The sequence below is a fragment of the Aethina tumida genome, chromosome 1, assembly GCF_024364675.1.
Source record: "Aethina tumida isolate Nest 87 chromosome 1, icAetTumi1.1, whole genome shotgun sequence".
In the NCBI taxonomy this organism is placed as follows: domain Eukaryota; kingdom Metazoa; phylum Arthropoda; class Insecta; order Coleoptera; family Nitidulidae; genus Aethina; species Aethina tumida.
The window spans coordinates 3,648,677-3,672,762 of NC_065435.1; the positions used below are offsets into that span (position 1 = coordinate 3,648,677).

General features: G+C 27.2%; 1 protein-coding gene across 1 annotated transcript in view; it reads left to right on the top strand.

Annotated features, from left to right (window-relative positions):
* LOC109608305 (neuronal acetylcholine receptor subunit alpha-7) overlaps positions 1–24,086 on the top strand; it is a 123,825-nt gene that overhangs the window by 88,513 nt on the left and 11,226 nt on the right. The window contains exons 4-6 of the mRNA XM_049961001.1: positions 8,946–9,055; positions 13,298–13,478; positions 23,845–23,920. Of these exons, the coding sequence (XP_049816958.1) occupies positions 8,946–9,055; positions 13,298–13,478; positions 23,845–23,920 (367 nt within the window). The remainder of the gene's footprint in view (positions 1–8,945; positions 9,056–13,297; positions 13,479–23,844; positions 23,921–24,086) is intronic.

Consider the following 24,086-nt stretch of genomic DNA (forward strand, 5'->3'; position numbering starts at 1 on the left):
GATGCGGCGGTTGAAAGGCTGGCTGATTACGATAGAAGTTATTTACAACATTTACTTGAGGATTTCTTGTACAAAGCTGCATGAAAATCATGTAACTTATACCCGACAAAAAGCCAATTTTCCTTGTAAATCGAGGAAGTTTACTTTAAGGCCCAAACTTACGTTCAAGGCCAACACTCACTTGACAGCACTTTGATGTACGAAATTAAGATTTTAATTGAAAACGCAAACAATGTAAATATATAAAATATACACTTGACATACATTCAGACAACCAATTAGCTTAGTAGTTTTTCTAGTGTCTGCGCCCCTTTGAACTCAACTTTACATTCAATGTCAAGACCACGCAACACTCAGATTAAATTCCTTAACTCTTTTGACATGCTAAATTAGCTGACTGTTATCCTGCCGATGCAAGTTCTAAGTCAATACAATCTCTTAATCGTTGTTTTATTTAGAAATCTAGTTCCTCTATTAAACCAACTTGAGTTAAATACACATCAAGAACAAACATGCAGGCAGATCTTCGGAGTGGTCTTCTTAAAAAAAGATTCATTCAACTTTGAACTTTAACCCCCCAGTTGGTATGGGAATTCTTAAGGACATTTTAAAAATGTATGAGGCCTTTCATCAACGTGTAACAAAGATGATTTGTGTTTACACGCATTCCTGAAATACTCGGATTATTGATTAAAGCGATTATGCCAGTGCTTAAGGACGAATGTTTTGTGTATTTAACGGCGAATTTTTGCTGCCAGCTCGTCCCGATATAAGTATTGCCAGACTTGGCTTGGCAAAGGGAATTTTTAATGGCGCACCGTTCTGTGAACTTAAAAGGGATGCCACAAAAATCTACGGGAATATTCGAGATGTTGGATGAAAGATTGATAAGCGTCACGAGTCGTAAATATAATATTCGCAAAGTGAGACATAATAATTAGACAAGGGTCAGGTTGCTGCCTGATGAAAGGTGACAAGTATCTGCCAAATTTTACTCGGATGATCAACAAGGGCGGAGGACGATCAGAAACGTGGAGGAGGAACAATACGGACGTGAACGCGACCAAATCAGACAGAAGAACAACCGTGACAAAACAGGCGGAGCAGACAAGACGTGATATATCAAAGTCACGTGATTAAACATTAAATAAATAAAAAAAAGCACCAATAGATTGGCTGATAAATGCAAAAGTGCCGTGCACATCACACCTGTTTTTATCGTGTTGAAATTGTGTGTGAGAATGGGAGTGAAATTTATTGGGCCGACATAAATCGTGTCCTTTAGGGATGACTAAAATGCCACAAACAGTCATTATTTATTATTTTGGTGATGTTTGCAAACAGTGTACCGAAAATCATTCAGTAATCCGTGCTTGTGTTTCCATAGCGAATCTGATAATGCCCTCTCCATTCGGTTGTAATTTAATTTAATAGAAATCGACTGATAACGAATCAGTTCATGGCTGGACTCGATCGACATTTTTATTAGTCCTGTGGGCATTGTTAATTCTAGTTTTTAAATTCGCTTTTATTGTACGATGACACTATCACTCATATGTAGAGAAACTTTAGAAATTTTCATTTGTCTTGTTTACTTTTGTTTGATAACAATACGGCAATATAATTGTTTAATAGTGAGTTTAGTTAGATATTCATTAATATTTGAAAGAAATTCAAGGGTCAAAAGTACAGTACACAGAAATAAATTATAAAATCAACTGTATTGATATATTATTATATAAAGCCTTAATATTTAGACACTTAATAATTTATAAAATTAATTTAAATTAAAAAACGTTCTTTTAATAAAATTGTTTTTTAATTTGTTGCTCTACGTATGAACGACAATGTAGCCCTGTTCGAATGTCTGGTTTTCAGCAAGCTTCTCCACGGTTAATTCCTGAATAAATGAAACGATATTGATATTCTCCGGTCTTGACGAGCCTCTGTTGTCTCCCGTTTTCTTAGCGGGCCGGAATTTTGCTAAAATATGGGGAGGACGGTAAATAACAATGTTTGTCCATATTACGTTAGATCGTCTTTCTATTTGTGGAACCCTGAAAGCTTTGAAATCTGTGTGTGAACTATTGCCCACGCAACATCATCTCCATCATCATTAAAACGTTTTACTAATTTCTCCGAAAATTAATATAATTCCTTTGTCTCCACTGATTGATTAGAAGAAGATTATTTTGACTTGTGTAAGGGACAACTCAAATGGAAGTGTTAAGATAATCACTTTACTCTTTTCAGGCTCGTCATTAATAATCTTGTTGTTTTATCTCATCGATCTCTACATGTATTTACGAATTGTGGTTATATTAACAATGTGGTGTGTCACAATACACCTAAATTGAGTGGTTGTGTGTGGTTGAGATGAAATCGATCGTTATCAATAGAAATTATTCTCATGAAAATTGATTATATGTCATTATAGTGGCTATAAATGCGGTTGTCCAGTCCTGGTCACTTCAATAATTAAGTAATTCCAGCAAAACCATCGGGAATTACGAAGTTGTTCATTATCAATACGTTGCAGAGCTAATACTTTCTGTGGTGACGAAATTCAGCAAAATCAACAATAATTTTGTCTAATTTATGATTGAATATCTTAATAAACTGACTTAGTTAGACTTAAAGGTCGGTGAAGGAGTCACAGCTCGCCATCATTGATAAATGAGCTTAAACCTACGCGTTTGTGTGTTGGCTTAACATGAGACATAAAAAGACTTTGATAAAGGCATTACTTTTGGACAAATCCCATACGTTTAATTAATTGAAAGGGCCTACAATGTATAGTAAAACCATATAAATTTCTGTTTAATTGTCATCAAAACCAGTAATAAAACCTTTCTTTGAAGCCATAATAATAGAATCGCCTTTAATAAACATGTAAACAGAACCAGCACAGGCGTGAACCTTTGAAACGTTAATGTTTATGATTTAGTGTCTCATTAAAGTTACGTTAATTGGTCTAATACAATTGCATGTAACGTTAATAAACGAAGTTGATGCGTTTAAAGCTATTCACGTACTGCTAAAATATTTAAACAAGCATTTAGAGGGTTTTGCATATGGGAGTGCTATGTTATTAAATACCGACCCCTGCATTTTACACCGTCGCCTTCCCACCGGCACAAAATCCGCTTTAATACCTAATAATTTCAATTAATCGCCTTTTTATTGCACGCCGAAACAATGGTTTACCCGATAATGTTGTTTCGGTTTTACGATAAAGTGCCGAAACTATCAGATAAGTTAAAAACTCTCGATACGAGTTTATTAGCTCTTGCACGGTGCCTTTTCATAAATTCTCTTGAAATTTACTGATGTGTGCCCTATTATACAATCGATCGTTGCCGCAGTTTTGCTTTGAATGTCCTGCAGGTGACTAGTTCTCGTTTGCAGGAACGTATCGTATCGGCACTATTGAAATCTATCTGCTAAACTTCCAGCCGTATTACGTACACCCCAAATCCAAGATACAGTACACAATTGGATTTACTTTGCTGATCGGTATATATTTTTATTTTTCCTCGTTTGATTTGGTCAGTTATTAAATTGTTAAATGGCCCCTACAAATTTTATATATCTCATTTTTGAATATATTGACTGATCAGTCAATTTTGATGTAAAACGTCTTGAGAAATGTATTCAAACTATTTCAATTCAGTCCTTCATAAATAGAGACTCGCCAATTCTTAAATTAAAAAAAATTATTTGAGATTAACCAACCAAGATAACTTTACCTATTTCCTTTTTAATTCTTTTCTTCATAAATGAAATCTCATTAATCATTCTTAAACTAAAGAAAAAAATTGTTGAAAACAGAAATAAGAAGCAAATGAGTCTATGTAACATTTTCATTAGCTCTGTTACTGAAATATTATCAGGAATATAATTTTAGTATTTACTGAGACCAATGCTGTTTCTTACCAGTTTGTTATTAATTATAATTAAAGACAACAAATATTGAAGAAAGAAAAGGTTTAATTGTCTCTTTCAAAAATCTTTTATCGAAATATTTTCAAGAATGTAATTTTGTAAGAAATAATCAATTTTGAACTCAGCTATTTATAAATAGGGATTTATTAATTAATTATCATTAAATTAAATAATAAAATTGTTTGAAACAAATTATTGTTATCGAAATATTTTCAAGAATATCATGTAAAAATTCATCAATTTCAGAAGCCCACTATCTTGAAGAATATCTTGTTACTTATCAGTTTATGCTAAAAAAGAAATAAGAAACAAATGAGTCTATATGACCTTTTCAAAATTAATTCTATTTCTTATCGAAATATTGTCAAAAATCTCATTTTGTAGGGGTTAATCAACTTTAAAGTCAAGCATCTTGAATAATTTTACTCATCATCTTATTTCTTATCATTTCAGCTGTTTCTACATAGATATTTATTAATTTTCCTTAAATTAAATATAAAAATTGTTGGAAACAGAAATAAGAAGCAAATGAACCTTAAAGTCATGTAAAAACTCATCTATTTTTGAAACTCAATAACTTAAGAGTTTACTTAGAACATCTTATTTCTTACCAGTTCATTATTAACTATGGTTAAATATGCTGAAAAAATAAATAAGAAGCAAATGACCCTTTCAAAATTAATAGCCCTTTTATCGAAATATTGTCAAGAATGTCATTTTGTAAGGATTAATCAACTTTGACGTCAAGCTTCTTATTCCTTATCATTTCTAAACGATATTTTCAAAATTTTTAGCTCTCATAACGAAACAGTTTTAAAATATCATCATATTTTGTTAGCATTGAAGTGAAACATCTCGAAAAATTGACTTAGACCATTCTGTTCCTTGCACACTCCGATGACTGGCAAATTAAAGAGGAGCAGAGCCAACCCGGAGATGTATCGTTTAAAATACAGGTTTAAAGAAGGGCAAAAGTGATGGAAAAAAGAGACACGGTAAATAAAAACAGGGCCGAATAATCCGAAAATTGGAGACCTGAAAATTAATTTGAAAAGACCCCAAATTTAATATGTATCAGAATTATGCCCCTCAAACTGAGACGTCTGAAAACGGTTTTGATGAATACAGGGGCAAATTTAAATTCGAAATCAAAACAAACATCTGATAACAAACACCCGTAAAAATAAATGTGGGGCCGCTTAATAAAAAGAAAAAATAAACCGTTATTGTATTGACGTTTATGTAGTCGACGGGGAGTAGGAAAAAAGTGCTGGAGAAGTTGTTTGATACTCAGTTATAAGACTGTTAGTGATTTTCGTTGGTTGACCGCAGTCTTTATTAAATTCACCGTTAAACGCCTTAAAAAGTTTTTATCTGAGCCGAGGGAAATTCATCGAAACTAATTCATGGAAGTTTATTTTTTGCCTTGATAATCTTGTGCATCGGACAATGTTCGTAATATTAATTTTGAGGCGTGAACAGGTTGCAAAAGTTTGCCCCATAAATCAAAGGGCGATTTACATAAACCAATTTGGTTAATAAAATATTTAAGCAATTAGATCAGCCATACAGGAAACTGTTTATACGTTATTGAGTAAATTCGCCACTACAAGGCAAACACATAATTTTCAATTATGTTTATCTAAGTGAAGCTGTGCTACGGCAAACATGACTAACAAATATAAAGTACTTGTTACATTAAATATCATCAAGATAGGAAATTATCTCGTTCGGTGGAATAGAATGGAATGGCTTGTTTCGGGGTCGGTGAATTTTTTAAAAGTTCTGCGTTTGACTTACTTTAAATGAACCACAATGGCGATATATAAAACTTCGCCGGGTTACACAATGTGAACGTCTTCGTGGTATTTATGACACTTAAGTGCAAGATTTATATTGTGTAGCTAAGCGGTTGCTGTACTGCACTTTTTCGGTGTTGGCAAATTTTCAAAATACTTCCGATATTTCACTGATGTAATGTAGCTTTTTTGTGGGTGAACCACCCATCAATCTTGGCCAGAATCAACCGCGAAAATTCATTAGATGGTATAAGACTTTTCGGCTGCGCCGCGTACGTTAACAAATTCGTATAAGGCCCCCCAATAAACCTCCTAATATATGGAATTCGTCTTTATTGAATATGTATTGCTTTCGTAAATTATCGGAGAATATATCCAGCCAGTTAATTCTCTATTTGCTGCAGATTTACATATAATGAATATTTCATGTATTTCTCCTTATATTGAAAGCACAATGTTAAATATTTTCATCCTGTTTTAGAAACCGAATATAAATTTAATATTTTCTGGTCCCTCTTTTCTTACTAACAAAACGTTTCTACGCTTTAAACTCAAATATGCTAACATATATTTTACTGATATTGAAATTGACTGACGTCAACACATACTTTTTCTTGTGCATCTTCCACTTCTTAACACATTTTTACCATTTGCAACCTCGGATATATATTTTATGTGCCAACACTTTGTCTCCAGCAACAACTTTGTCAGAATACTTAAATTAGGTCAGTTTAGGTGATGTTAAGTTAGATTAGTTTATGTTAGGGATTTTAACTTTCTGGCTCTTTAGGAGATTAGATTAGGTTAGGTTGTGTTAAGTAAAGTTAGTCCAAATAAAAGCACTATAACTATTTAATTATATTAAAATGTACAGTTTGGCCATAATAATTTTGAAAATTTCATTCTAAAATATACCTGTTGAACATTGTTTCTTACCAGTTCATTATTAATTGTGATTAAAGATAAAAATGCTGAAAAAAGAATTAGGATCCAAGTGAGTCTAAATGACCTATTCAAAATTAATAGATCTCTAATCGAAATATTGTCAAAAATGTCATTTTGTAGGGGTGAAACATCTTGAATAATTTTACTCAGATCATCTTATTCCTTATCATTTCAGCTGTTTCTAAATAGATATTTATTAACTTTCCTTAAATTAAGGATAAAAATTTGTTGGAAACAGAAATAAGAAGCAAATAAGCCTAAGTGACTTGTCCAACATGGACAGTTCTTTTATCGAAAAATTTTCAGGAATATCGTGTTGTAAAATTTCATCCATTTTTGAAGTCCAACATGAAGAATTCACCTAGAATATCTTGTCTCTTACCAGTTCATTATTAATTGTGATTAAAGATAAAAATGCTGAAAAAAAAAATTAGGATGCAAGTGAGTTTAAATGACCTATTCAAAATTAATAATTATCTAATCGAAATATTGTCAAGAATGTTATTTTGTAGGGGTGAATCTTGAATAATTTTCCTCAGATCATCTTATTCCTTATCATTTCAACTGTTTCTAAATAGATATTTATGAATTTTCCTTAAATTAAAGATAAAAATTTGTTGGAAACAGAAATAAGAAGCAAATAAGCCTAAGTGACTTGTTCAACATGGACAGTTCCTTTATCGAAAAATTTTCAGGAATATCGTGTTGTAAAATCTCATCCATTTTTGAAGTCCAACTTGAAGAATTCACGTAGAATATCTGGTTTCTTACCAGTTCATTATTAGTTCTGATTAAAGACAAATATGCTGAAAAAAGAATTAGAATGTAAGTGAGTCTAAATGACCCATTCAAAATTAATAGCTCTCTAATCAGAAATATTATGAAGGATGTCATTTTGTAGGGGTGAATCAACTTTGAAGTCAAGTATCTTGAATAATTTTACTCAGATCATCTTATTCCTTATCATTTCAACTGTTTCTAAATAGATATTCATTAATTTTCCTTAAATTAAAGATACAAATTTGTTGGAAACAGAAATAAGAAGCAAATAAGCCTAAGTGACTTATCAAGATGGACAGTCCTTTTATCGAAAAATTTTCAGGAATATCTTGTTGTAACGTGTTCTAGGACAAATTTTTATTTTACTAGTTTAGACACTTAATAATTATAAAATTAATTTAAATTAAAAATAATCGTTTTTTTTTGTTGTTCTGGATAATGTATATTATGTTGAGTAAGGTTAGGTTGGGTTCGATTAGACAACATAAGGTAAGGTTAGAATGGGTATAAAAATAATAAACTAATTTATTCTTCCTGAATACATAACAGATCAATATAAATTTAACAGTTTCAATACATTTCTGTATATTTTATCTATAATACAATAATTTCGTTAATATTTTTTTTAAATTCTATAATATTTTTCCAATGTAATAATATCCCTTAGCCACGTAAATCAAAATGTTAAGTAGCAACAATTACTCATTCTTAACATAAAATCAATCGTGAATTATTTCCCTTTAAGAAAACGTACTTCCTGTTAATTTAAATAACAATAAATGTCCGTGAAAATGTTTGTAATTAATCAAAAATAAGCCATTCGTACGTCCAATAAAATTAATGGCCATTTATTCAGAAGTGTTTAAAAATCATTCGAAATTAATCCTCTGTATTTAACAGATTTCCATTATTTATTTGTGGTGATGTGAGCGAACCCGATAAACACAGGGTGATATTAACTGAAGTTAAATCTATAAGCGAAAAATCGGAAAACTCGAAAAATTTACATGTTTATTGAAAATCTTCGTAAAGTAATCCTGGGGGTGCAATGCTTGAATTGTGCAATCTAACTCCGTCGATCAAAAAATTGTTGGGCAATTTTAATATTATTTGCCATCACTTTAGTAATTATGTTATTGGAATCCTGTGACCTGTGTTGTCACCAGGTTTATAATATATAATTTCATTATTACACACCAATTAAAAACAAGCAGTAATTAAATTAAAGCCACGTTTATCATGTTTAACCATACTAAAACCACACATCGACTCTATATATTTAAACTTATTATCCAAATAATGATTAACTAACTAGTTCTGCAAATTTGTCCATTAGATAATCCGCGTTGAATTAATTACATTTCGCACAACTAATTAAAAACCGCATTAGAAGCAACGGTTAATTGCTAAAATTATACAGCAATTTGATTAATTACAAAATTTTGTGCATTGAATTTTGGTGTCGGTTTGTTACAGGAATGGAACGATATGAATTTAAGATGGAACGCATCGGATTATGGGGGTGTAAAGGATCTCCGCATACCCCCGCATCGCTTATGGAAACCTGACGTACTCATGTATAACAGGTAACGTAATAATACTCTCCCGGATCATCTAAATGTACATTTGATATGCCATAAACAAAGGACCAAAGACAATTAAAATTTCCGTCGATAAATTTAATGGCATCAACGTGATGTTTAACGCAGACGAAACTATTAATATTTGTGGGCGAAACGATTTTTTTACTAGTGGGGATGCAGTACGATAATGGCAATAATAAATTGTGGAAATAAAAGTGATTTAATTGTGTATTTTTTGTCGTGGGTTCGCAATCAATAAGGCCGATGCTAAGCAGCGTTTCAGGATCGTAATATGAAACGCTATCAAATAAAATAAATGTGTAATAAAGGCCCGGTCCCTTCCGTGGAGTTTTATTAGCCAAAACAGTGTAGGGAACATTCTTTTTGTTTTAAAGAAAGTCCGAGTAACGATTGGGTGTAAAAATAAGTTTTAATCAAATATCGTCGATAAATTCTCCATGGACATTAACGGTGTAGTTTGTTTCGTGATACATTATACTCGGTGCTTTGTTAAACGCCAAGAAATGTGTTGGATTGAAAACAAAGCTCGAGTAATTTATAGTTTGGGGTATTAATTAAATTATAATTGCATTTACTTTTGGAATAGTTCGCGACTCGTATTAAAGGATATATGAATGAATGTGTAACTATCAATATCCCCCCATAATTTAAATTGAGGAAGACCTTAATCTTTAATTAGTTTTCCTTACGACTGGAAGATGGATGAATGAATGAAATGGAGAACGTGCATGTTTAGCATATGCCGTATGATATCAGCACTCAAACACTACACTATTATATTGTGTCAAAATACATTGTTGTTTAATGTCGTTTTAATGTTTCAGCGTACTTATTTGTATTATATTTAGGATATGTTAGATGAAATTAGGTAGAAAAAAGTAACGTAAACTCAAAATACATTTAATATAAATTTATATCACATTCAACAAGAATTATTTTATTGAATCAAAATATATTATAGTTTAATTTAAACATATTAGTTTCATATTCTCATTTACATTACTTTATCTTAATTTAGGTTGAATTAGATTAGGCTAAGTAAGGTAAAGTTATACTGGGTATAAAAACAAACACAAAAATTGTTTCAAATATATACAAAGACTATTTTCTGATTCAAAATACATTACGCTTTAATTTAAATTTGATAGTTTCTCGATTACGTTAGGCTAGATTAGGTTGAGATCGATTAGGCGAAGAAAAGTTAGGTTAGATTGAGAATAAATTCTACAAATTATTTTATTAAATCAAAATACAGCATCGTTTAAATTAAATTCAATAGTTTCATATATTTAACTACATAAATTTAGGTTAGATTAGGTTGAGTGAGATTAGACAGGGTCATGTTGGATTATAATTATATAATTGTTTTAAAATATGTATCAAATAATTTTATTGAGTTATCGTTTAATTAAAATATATTAGTTTCATAATCTTATTTATATTACGTTAGGTTAAATTAGATGGGGTTACATTAAGCAAAATAAATCGAGTTCAAATTGAGTATAAAAATACAAAAGTTTATTAGCCTTTAAAAATATATACTAAAATATTTTTTTAATCAAAATATGTAACTATTTAATTTGAATTTAATAGTTTCACTATTTTTATTATGTTCTTATTTCATCTATTTAATTACATTAGGTTAGGTTAGGTTGGGTTAGATTAAGCAGGGTCATGTTGGATTATAACTATATAATTGTTTTAAAATATATGCCAAATAATTTTATTGAATTAAAATACACTATAGTTTAATTAAAATATATTAGTTTTATAATCTTATTTATATTACGTTAGGTTATATTAGATTTTACATTAGCAAAATAAGTAGAGGATAAATTAGGTATAAAAATACAAAAGTAAATTATTCTTTAAAAATATATAATAAACTATTTTTTTTTTAATCAAAATATGTAATGTAACTATTTAATTTAAATTTAAAAGTTTCATTATTTTTATTATATTCTTATTTCATCTATTTAATTACATTAGGTTAGGTTAGGTTGGGTTAGATTAGACAGGGTCATGTTGGATTTTAACTGTATTATTGTTTTGAGACAAAATATATTACTATTTAATTTAAATTTAGTAGTTTCACTATAATTAAATTACATTAAGCGAGATTAGATTGGGTTAGTTTAGGTAAAGAAAGGTAAGATTAGATTCGAAATAAAAACTCCCAAACTATTTTATTTTATTATCGTTTATTTTGCATAGTTTCATATTCTAATTTACATTAGGTTAAGTTAAATTAAGCAAAATAAGATATGATTAGGTTGAGTATAAAAACACAGAAATATTATTCTTTCAAATTATGTACCAAACTATAGGTATGTCTCAAAATACATTACCATTTAATTTAAATCTAATAGTTATAATGTGTATAAGTACATTAAGTTATAGTAAGTTACATTAGATTGAGTTAGATTAGACAGAGAAAGGTTAAAGTTAAATTCGAAATAAATACTCCAAAACCATTGTTTAATATGTACACCAAGTTATATTATTGAATTAAAATACATTATCATTTAACATAAAGGCAAAAAAAGGAAAGAATACATTAAAAATTTAATAGTTTCACTATTCTTATCTACATTACATTAGGTTAAATTAAACCAGTCATAGAATGGTAAATTTAGATTGGGAATAAAACTCGAAATTATTTTAGTGAAACAAAATTTAAGCATAGTTTAAATTAAATTTAATAATTTCATATATTTATTTACATTAGGCTAAATTAGGTTCGTGTAAATTAAATAAAATAAGATATATTAGATATAAAAACTTAAAACTATAACTAAGTTAAATACAAAATGAAAAATCCAAAACTATTTTATTAAGTTAAAATACATTATTGTTTAATTTAAATTTAATAATTTCATATACTTTTACATTATATTAGGTTAGGTTAGGTTAGGTTGGATTAGATTAAGCGAAGTTAGATTATATATAAAAACGCAAAATTATATTATTTAGTACATAAACGGTTAATTTAAATTTAATAGTTTCATATATTTATTTATATTACGTTACGTTAAGTTTGTAGATTCATTATACTTATATACGTTATGTTGGGTTCAATTAGATTAGGCAAAGAAGGTTAATGTAAGATTGGTAATAAAGCATCTAAACAGTTTTATTTAAACAAAATTTATAATATAACATTCAAATTTAATAGCATAATTTATTTATTTATATTACATTACGTTAGGTTAGGTTTGGTTAAATAGAAAAGTAAGGTAAGATTAGATTGAGAATAAACACATCAAGGCAAAATAATAATTATATTAGTTAATCCTTTAAATCAAATTTAATAGTTTCATAAATACGTATTTATGTGATGCATAAACGAACATGTAACCGTAAAATATTACCACACAATTTAAATTGAGGGGGACGTTAATCTTTAATTAGTTTTCCTTACGACTGGAAGATGAATGAATGAAACGGGGAACGTGCATGTTTAGCATATGGCGTATAATATCAGTACTCGATATCGACGATTCCTAACTGGGTTAAACAGTTTAGAACAACATCTTCTGGTTGGAACATGAAACAATCTAACTGGTCACGTACTCGGAAACTCCACAAAATGTTTGATAATGTAAGAGTGGAAGTGCCCTGGAATTTTCTAAGGAACGTTCTTTATTATTCAGTGATAGCAAATAAATAGGAAAACTTTGTTCCATCCCATTCACGGAAGATTTAAACAACAAGACATAAAACCGGGCGAAATTATTTTTATTAACTTTGCTTTACGGTTTACGACAATAAAACATTTAATATGTGCATTCGTAGTGCCAGCAAAATTATATGAGATATTAACATATTTACCAGGGTAAACACACGTCGACACTATTCCAAATTCTATTATCCCCGTTCATTTTTAATCGCACCGACTGTTTCCAACAAAAACAAGCTTAATTAGGTTGGCAATAATTCAGCAATTAATTTTCCAAATTATTTGCTGGGCTGCAACCAAATAGGATAGTGACTATCTCTCTGTTTCAACCATCCCATTTAAATGGTATAGTTCAAATGTGTTGACCTGTTATGACGCCTCCATTGTCACTCTTATCTTACAACCCACTATAATTAAACCCTTAATTAGAAATGTGTTCAACAATTTTTTTTTCCTTCTCCCATCCTCCCGGCCACGACACACACACACACACACATGCACACAGGGTGGAGAAACGTAACTGAAAGAGGCGATATTTGTTGCAGTGCCGACGAGGGATTCGACGGCACTTACCCCACGAATGTGGTGGTAAGAAATAACGGAAGCTGCATGTACGTACCGCCAGGCATTTTCAAAAGCACATGCAAGATAGACATCACATGGTTCCCGTTCGATGATCAGAGATGCGAGATGAAATTCGGAAGCTGGACTTACGATGGTCTACAAGTAAGTTTCTGTTCAATTAGCCAACAAAATTGTTCACACTGATGAAAGGAGCAGTTAGCTGAAAAGGGATTTAAATAAAATTTAAACATTTTAAATGCACATGACCAATTAAATTTACAGTGAATTTATCAAAGTGCGCATTTGTTTGCTTCATTTATAATAAACAACACGGTTTTTAACCCTTGAGGGCATTTTTGTACTTTCCTAGTTTAAATATTCCATTCTTTTTGTTTACAATCCAGTCATTTTAGTTGTTTAACATATTCTAGGAACTCGTATTTATGTAATTTCTAAAAATGTTTTTTTTTTACAATAAAAGTTTTAATCTGGAAAACTTTCATGTACTAACAAAGCAACTACATCAAACAAATATAATTGTAACAAAGACAGTAAAGTAAAAAGAACCTTAACACAGGAACAAATTAAAAATTCTAATTATAAAAATGCTAAAAAATATATTTTTATGCATTTTTATTTAACTATATAAGGTTTCAAACACACAACCAATTAAATGTATCAAAATGCTCATTTGTTTATAATCAAAGTCATTGTTATCTTTTGAGTGCATTTTTGTACCTTTAGAGTTTCAAATTAAATTTTTGTTACGTTTTTTGCCATTTTATTCGTATTTTACCACACACTATTTATTTATTTATTTTTTATTCAACAAAACTTTAAAAATCTGAAATTATATTAATTTTAATTTATTATTAAATTATGCAGCCTTCTTTGTTTTAATTATATTAAAAACAGTTTTTATTTGCAATGTAGTGGTTTAATTTATTTTATGTCTACGTTCAATTTTCACAGTGTTTAGATTTTTCGAATTTTAGTTAGAAAAACTAAATAGCTAACTAAATTAAAAATTAATTCTGAGAAAGCTTGCACTGTTAAAAGAATTTTAATAAACATGGGAACAAATTAAAAATAGAATTTATAAAAGAAACAGATTAACACATTTTACTAAATAAATTAGATATAAACTGAAAACTTTCATACACTAAATGTCCACTATATTATAAATAATAATAATATAATAGATAATATAAAAGGAATAATTTTTTGTACATTCTAATTTATTAATTAGGTTACTAAACTTTTTATATAGAATCAACAATAAATAAAAAGATTACTGTAAATATGAATAGATAAATTTATAATACTTGATTATTTAATGATAATTTTGTCAAGTACTTACTGACTAATTGTCTAGTTATTGAACATATTACATAAAAGTGACAAATACTAAAAATATATCTGTAAATGTGAATAAAAACTAAAAAATAATTTTTATTACTTCATAGCAATTTTATCAAATAATCATTTTATGATCTATTGACTAAATTACTAACAATTTTTAAAATGCTATTTAATGGCAATTTAGTAAAGTACTCACTTCATGTCTTATTGACTAAGCTACTGAACATTTTATATAAAAGTACAAAAACTATCAATATATCTGTAAATGTGAATAAAAAACTAAAAACTAATTTTTCTTATTTCATAGTAATTTTGTCAAATAATCATTTTATAACTGATTGACTAAATTACTTCCAAATTTTATGAAGGTAATAAAAAATAAAGAAAAAACTGTAAATGTGTGCAATTTTGTCAAATTTTATTAAGGTAATAAAAAATAAAAAAAATAATGTGATTAGATAAGTTTACAATATTTTATTATTTAATGGCAATTTTGAAAAGTACTCACAACATGATTAGTTGACTAAGTTATTAAACATTTTACCTGAAACTAACAAAAGTTAAAAAAAATTCTGTAAATATGAATAAAAACCAAAGAATAGCTTTTATTATTTCATAACAATTTTGTCAAATAATCATTTTATGACGATTGACTAAATTACTAAGAAATTTTATGAAGGTAATTAAAAATAAAACAATTACGATAAATGTGACTAGATAAATTTACAATATTTTATTATTTAACGGCAATTTAGTAAAGTACTCACTCCTTGACTAGTTGACTAAGCTACTAAAAGTATACAAGTACAAAAAACTAACAATATTTCTGTAAACGTGAATAAAAAACTAAAGAGTAATTTTTCTTATTTCATAGCAAGATTCTAATTGATTATTTCTAATCATTTTATGACTGATTGACTAAATTAATCACAAATTTTATGAACGTAATGAAAAATAAAAAATATACTGTAAATGTGTTATGACTGATTGACTAAATTAATCACAAATTTTATGAACGTAATGAAAAATAAAAATTATACTGTAAATGTGTTAATGATTAATATGTAATAAATAAAAAACTAAAAAACATTTCATAACTATTTTGTCAAATAATCATGTTATGACCGGTTGACTAAATTACAAATTTTACTAAGGTAATAAAAAATAAAAAATTACTGTCAATGTGATTAGATAAATTTATAATATTTTAGTATTTAATGGCCATTTTGAAAAGTATTCGCTCCATTACTAGTTGACTAAGTTACTAAACATTTTACCTGAAACTGACAAAAGCTAAAAATAATTCCGTAAATGTGAATAAAGAACTAAAGAATAACTTTTATTATTTTATATATAATTACTGTAAATATGATTAGATTAATTTAGAATATTTAATTATTTAATGAAAGTGAAGTACTCACTTTAGGACTAATTGACTAAGTAACTATCTGAAACTAACAAAAACTAAAAATAATTCTGTAAATGTGAATAAAAATGTTATTAATGCAACAAAAATAATAAAAAAAATACTGTAAATGTGATTGGGTAAATTTACAATGTTTTATTAAATAATAAATAAAAATGGCAATATTTTAAAGTACAATTTCTGTCTAGTTTTTTCTTTTTTATTACAGTAGAAGTTGGATTTTAATCTGAAAAGTTTCCTTCACTAAATAACTAACTAAATTAAAAGTATTTGGTTGTGCAGAAGCTCGTACAGTAAAAAGAACATTAACAAACAAAAAGCAAAAAAACAAATTATAAATAGAAATTGTAAATGGGTTTAAAAAAGTATTAAAACTATATAAAACTTCAAATGCACACAACCAATTAAATTTACAGCGAATTTAACAAAGCACTGACTTATTTATTTTCATTTAATCAGCAATTTTAGCTAATTCGTTATTGGTTCCACACTTTAAATAAAATGCGTTGGCAAAAGTGAAACGAGCAAATGATTTACAATCCCTCAGTCGGTCGACATCGATGGTAATGGGCCGCGGTAAATTCCGGTTAGTTTTGCAGCGAAATGCAAACTTAATGTCTGCGGGGATGGTTTTTAACGCCCAAGATAGTTGAGTCACTTACTCCCCGGTCTCGATACACTAAAGGTGGATAAATTTTAAATGAGAAATGCCACTGAATATGTGAACGAACTCGTTTTCTTCTTCTTTTTTTTTTTCCTCCCCATTTGCCCCAAAGTAATTGTGAATTATGTTAAACATTCCGTTCATCCGGACGCAATGTTCGGGGTTTGTTAAAAATTTATCCGGGACGGAAAGCTTTTTTCTTGTTGCGAGTCGAATTGGAAAATCATTTTAATATTGAGGCAATAGTTGTTTCGGGCATTAACGCAAATAAATCCCCGGAATCGAATACGACGGTTGAGTTCCGGGAAAATATAAAAGTCTGTTTACTTTAAAATTTGAATAGGTAATGCTAACGTCAATGAAAATAGAATCGTTATCCACGTCTATATGGGAACTATTCAGTTCACTAGACGAAGTGGATGAACTAGTAAAAAACAAGAAAAATCTTGGTCTTGGTTTACGGAGCTTCACCAGACACAGCACGTGCACGAAGGTCGAAGTAAGCCTTTATCAAATAACAATGTTTATAATATGTACAAATCCAGGAAACTGTAAAGTTTTAGAGGGCAATAATTCTAAATAAAGAAACAGTACGTACAGTTCGAGGATTCTTTATTTATGTAACTGGTCTGGCGGAAAACTAATAACAAATTTATCAGCACAAAATCCGCCAAAAACTATATAATGCACTTATTGCAATAAATTATCCGATTTGTGTAGAGAGTAATTTGCATGAAACGTCATATATCTGCATATTAACATTAATCTTTGTTAGAATTCGGATTTAAAAATGACACATCACGAGGGTTGATGCAAAATGGCTAAAATCTGCATATGTACTATATAATGCATTAATTAAACTCAAAACTCGATTATTAAGAACCAGATATATGTATAGTCTGCGGGTGTGGTATGTCAACTAACCGAGATAACTCAATTTTTATTAATAATTCCCTGTCAGGTGTTCGTTTATACGGATTTATAAAATAAACATGAAGACCATTTAAATGTTTAATCTCTGTTGACTACAAAATAGAGTGACCTGATTTTTTCCTATAAAAATCAATTGGCTGTGGTCAACACAAAAAATATTTACTGCCAATCGACTAAATAACTGAAAATTTTATAATGAACCAACCAAAAAATGAAAGGATTGGATAAATGTGTATAATAAAAATTAATAATCCTTTGAATAATTATGGCAATTTTGTAAAATGCTCACTTTACACCAGATTGAATAAATAAATTACTAAAAATTATATGTGGTTGTAACAAAATATAAAATATGTCAGTAAATATCAATAACAGTTTTGAACAATATTCACTTTACAGCCGATTGACCAAATTAGGAAAATTATGAGTGTAATAAAATATAAATTGTTTTATTTATAAAATTTAATATTAAAAATGTTTATATACATTACAAAATTATTGAAATACTCACTCAATCAATTATATAGAGAGAGAACCAAAAATTTCTTTGGAAATGAAAATAATCTCGTCATTTTATGACTAAAAACTAATTATAAGTATCAAGAAAACATTATTAAAATAATTAAAACTATAATACATTGACTAAATTGAATATGCAAGCAACAACAAATAAATATTAGTAAGACAAATTAACACTTCTCGTTATTTAAAAGCAATTTGTAAAATAGTCACTTTGTTACAAATAGACTAAATTACTAAATATTGTATGTAGAAAATAAAAAACAACTATAAATATGAATAAGAAATTTTAATAATAATATATTTTATTATTATAGGATTACTGTAAAATTGGATATGTATATTAATAATATATTTTGTTTCATCGAAATTTTACAATATAGTCACTTTATAAGTAATTTACTAAATTACTAAATATTCCCGTGGAAGCAATAAATAAATGTAAATATTTATCATATAAATTAATAATATTTTTGTTAATTAATAACAATTTTGAAAGATGGCCACTTGATGACAAATTGACTAAATTACTGAATATTATGTGTGGAATCAACAAAAAATTAAAAGATTATTGTAAATATTAATAAGAAACTTTAATAATGTATTTTATTATTGCAATTTTGTGCGAAGAAAAAAAAATAGTGTTATTAGTTACAAGTTATTATAAAGATAAAAAAATTAAATAATTACTGTAAATTTGGAGAAATTTTTGTCATATATTATAAAATTATAATGTACTTTATGATAGATTGACTAAAGTACTAAACTAGATTATGGAGGCAAAGAAATGTTTACAGTAAATTTATATTATTATTAAAAATTAATTTATAATTTAATGACCAATTAACTAGCGTATTTTATATATTACATGTGGAAGCAATAAAAAATAAAAAAATTGGGATATTTTGTAGACAAAAAAAAGAATTTCTGTAAATTTAGGTATATTAATTAATTTAATTATTTAACAGTAATTTTATAATATAGTCAGTTACTTTATGACAGACTGACTAAATTATAAACAATATTTTTTATTATTTTATGGTATAAACAAACAATTAATTTACAATTTTACACGTGGAGGAAACAAAAATAAATAGTATATGATATTATTAAGTAATATATCTATCATTTTATTATTTTAGTCACTTTATGACTAATTGACTTAGTTATTTAATAATAAACGGGAAAGCAACAAAATATCAAATATTACTGTAAATATTAACTTTATATTCAATTGACTAAATTACTAAACATTACTATGGAGACAAAAAAAGAATTACTGTAAATTTGTATATATAAATTAATATTACTTTTAGTATGCTGTAAATTTTATAATAAAGTCACTTTATATTAGATTGACTAAATTATTACTACTTGTTATAGAGGCAAAAAAGATTTAGTATAAATTTGGATGGACTAATTAATAATATTATTTATTATAGTTATAACATTATAATTAAAAAATAATTTTTAATTTAGTGACCAATTGTAATTTTGTATGAAAGCATAAAAAAACAAAGAATATTATAAATATTACTAAGGTAAATTTATATTTTATTAATTAATAGCAATATTTTAAGATTAGGTACTGATTAACTAAATTACTAAATACATATATATATATATATATATATATATATATATATATATATATATATGACCTATTGACTAAATTACTGAATCGTAAAGTACTAAAATAAGTGTGAGAAAAATAAATTAATAATACCTATTATTTAGTAAAAATTTTGTTTCTTAAAATAAAATTTCAAAAATTCATATTCATCAATTTATATTTTTAAAACGGTAACAAATCGATTTAATTGCCATAAAATATTTGTGAAATATAGTTTGTTAAAAAAATTTGCATGTAAACCAATAATTTATACAACAATAAACGTGTCCAAAATCAATTTTTGTATTTATAGATGCAAATGCATGCAGAAGGTTGAAATTTGTTTCAAAAACTTGTTCACCATTTAAAACTGCGCTCTATTTTTGCTACGACTATTAGTTCGAAGTGTTTAAACTGAATTTATTCAATAAAAGCTGAAGACAGTGAACAATTTGAACATTTAAAGAATTTGCAATAAAAAAGGGATGGCGTAGCAAGTTGGTCCGTTGAATAATATATTCTGTCTCCTTGATTAAGTGAAGCAGCTTTTTGGGGCACAATTTCAAGTAGATTTTCGTCTTTAACAAATGTCTCGCTAGACAATTTTCTTTCTTGAAACAGTGCCGCTTAAAAGTGGAGATAGTTTATATGTCGCAGATAAGCTATTGCCACTTGAATGAAAGCTACAGTAATTTTAAATCTGCCAACGCCAACACACACATAAGTTAAAATTAAACACGTACACGTACGAAATGACGTTTTGGAAATTCACCAAATCACCCACCACGACGACGACGACGTCGACGACGAGAAAAAAAAATAATGCTTAATGAAAAAACTTTCGGCTCACATTCAACGTATTTACCCGAAATGTCGTAAAGTTTGGAATTTAATTGATAATAGGAAATTGCCTTCTTTCCATCAGCACACAGTTTGATGAGGGTTAAAACCGAGACCGTGCATCCCCAACAGTTACAAAACCGTTTTCCAGGCTATATCTATACATTTTCATTTCACTTTGTTCAAACTTGATTTTTTATTATCGCCTTTTTCCATACGGATTTTTATTTATTGTGTACATTTTTATATAAATTTTAATTAAAGTTGCGTTGTGCATTCGTACTTTTATGACAAGGAATTCGTTCACTAAGCCGTGAATGGTATTTTTAATATTAGTTCCCAACTTTTAAGGCAGAAATGTTAAAAAGCAGATTCATACTTTTTGTATTATGTAAATAAAACAGAACAACGTTTATTTCCTGTTATAACTTCTTTAGAAAATTTAAATTCATTATTCAAACTACACTCGCAAAATTTAATAAAGACTTGGAACTGTAGATGCTCTTTAAATTATAAAGCATTTACTTGCAACGTACAATTAATCTCTGAAATCAATTACGGTGTCTTTTTCTTTAAAAAAAAAGAAGGCTTGTCTATTTTAATTTACTCGTTTTGAACATAAATATTCGAAGGCTTTGGAAACTTTATTAAAAAGCGAAATAAATAAAATTATAAAATCCCTTAGTGTAATTAACTGAAAACATTAATTAAAAAGTTTCTATTGATAAACGGAACTTTTATGTTTCTGTCTGTCTCTATTATAATAATAATAATCATCCCATTGAATAAATCATTAAACATTAGAGAGAAAAAAAAATAATTACAGTGAATTGGGATAAATAAGTTAATAAAGAAAATTGTTATTTGATAGAAATGTTATATTATTATTATTTTATGAAAGGTTAATTATTAACTTACTGAACTATATTAAGGAGGCAGAGGAAGATTTACTGTAAATTTGGAGAAATAAATTAATACTAATTTTTATTATTAAACAATATAGTTAAAAAATTAAGTTATAATTTAATGATCAATTAACTAACTTACTAAATATTGCATGTGGAAGCAACAAAAAATAAAAAGATTAACAGATTTTTTTATGATAGCCACTTTATGACCAATTGACTAAATTACTGAACATTATTAATTACTGTAAATTTGGTTACATAAATCAAACTAATTTTTAATTATTGAATAGAATAATTAAAATATTAATTTATAACAAAATTACTAAATATTGCATGTAGAAGTAACAAAAATAAAAAGATTAGTGTATGATATGTTTTCTTATGTTAGTCACTTTATGACCTATTGACTAAATTAATAATGCAAAATATAAAAATATTACTGTAAATATTAGTAAAAAAATGGTAATAGCAATTTTGCAAAATAGTTACTTTTACTAATAGTGTAATTAAAAATTAACTTTCAATTTAATGTGTAATATAATGTATATTATTAATTAATAGTACTTTTCATGATAGACACTTTATAATCAATTAACTAAATTACTAAACATTATTATGGAGACAAAATAAAAGAATTCCTATAAATTTGGATATATAAATTAATATTTAATAATAATAAAGTGACTGACTAACTTTATGATAGAGTTTAGATTGACTAAATTACTAAACGTTATTAAAGAGACCATAACAAGTTTAATACAAATTTGGATAGACAAATCTATAGTAAATATTGATATCATCATACAATATGTTATTCTTTTTGTGTTACTCTCTTTATAACCAATTGAATAAATTATAAAATATTGTATGTGCATAAAAAATACAAAGCTTAAATTAAAACTATTTTTTTTTATTTAATAATATAATTAAAAACTTAATTCATAATTAAATGGCCAATTAACTAACTTATTAAATATGGCATATAGAAAAAAAATAAGATTACTGTTTAATTTTACAATATTGTTATTTTACAATAGATTAATTAAATTACTGAACTGAAAGATTTACTGTAAATTTGGAGAGGTAAATTAAAACTATTTTTTTTTTTTATTTAACAATATACTTAAAAATTAATTTATAATTTAATGGCCAATTAACTAACTTATCCAATATGGTGTGTAGAAACAATAAAAAATAAGATTACTGTTTAATTTTTATAATATTATTTTATTATTTGGAGACGTTAATTAACTAACTGACTAAATATAGTATGTAGAAACAATAAAAAATAAGAACATTACTGTTTAATTTTGTAATATTCTTATTTTATTATAGATTAATTAAATTACTGAACTATATTACGGAGGCAAAGAAATATTTACTGTAAAAATTGGAGTGGCAAATTAAAACTATTTTTTTATTTAATAATATAGTTAAAAAATTAGTCTGTAGAAACAATAAAAAATAAAAAGATTACTGTTTAATTTTATAATATTGTTATTTATATATATTAATTAAATATATAATATAAATATATATTAATTAAATTATGAAGACAAAGAAAGATTTACTTAAATTTGAAGAAATAAATTAATATTTCATTATTAAATAATATAATTATAAACTTACTAAATATTACATGTGGAAGCAACAAAAAATGAAAAGATTACTGTAAATATTATTAAGTTAAATTAATTAACATCGTATTAATTATCATATTTTTTTTATAACCAGTTAACTAAATTACTAAATATTATCATAGAGACAAAAAAAGAATTACTGTAAAATTTGGATATACAGATTAATACTACTTTTAATTATTTAATAGAAATTTTATAATATAGTCAGTCACTTTATGATATATTAATTAAATTACTAAACATTGGACGAACTTGAAACTGTAGATGCTCTTTAAATTATAAAGAATTCACTTGCAACGTGCAATTAATCTCTGAAATCAATTACGGTCTTTTTTAAATAAAAAAGGCATGTCTATTTAAATTTACCCGCTTGGAACACAAATATTTCGAAAGCTTTGTAGGCTTTATTAAAAAGCGAAATAAATAAAATTATAAAATTCATTCGTGTAATTAACTGAAAACATTAATTAAAACGTTCTCTATTGATAAACGGAAGTTTTACATTTCTGGTCTTTGTGTGCAATATTAAAAAAATTAATTAAACCTATACCACTCCCCCTTTTTTTTATTTCATTTCGGGCACGACGTTTTTAATTTAAGTGTTTCCCTTTTCTTTATTTACAGTTGGACTTACAACTGCAAGATGATGCAGGAGGCGACATCAGCAATTTTATTACGAACGGTGAATGGGACCTGCTAGGTAAGCATTAATCCACCACGTATGTTGCGACGGGATATTAACTGTGATGTGTGAAAACGTAACGTGTTACTAAAATTAAATTAAACCGACCGGTTGTGAAGCCAAACAGCAGAAGGTTTTAATTGGCGGTTCTTAAATAAAATTCCGCGATGCGAACGCGAACGCG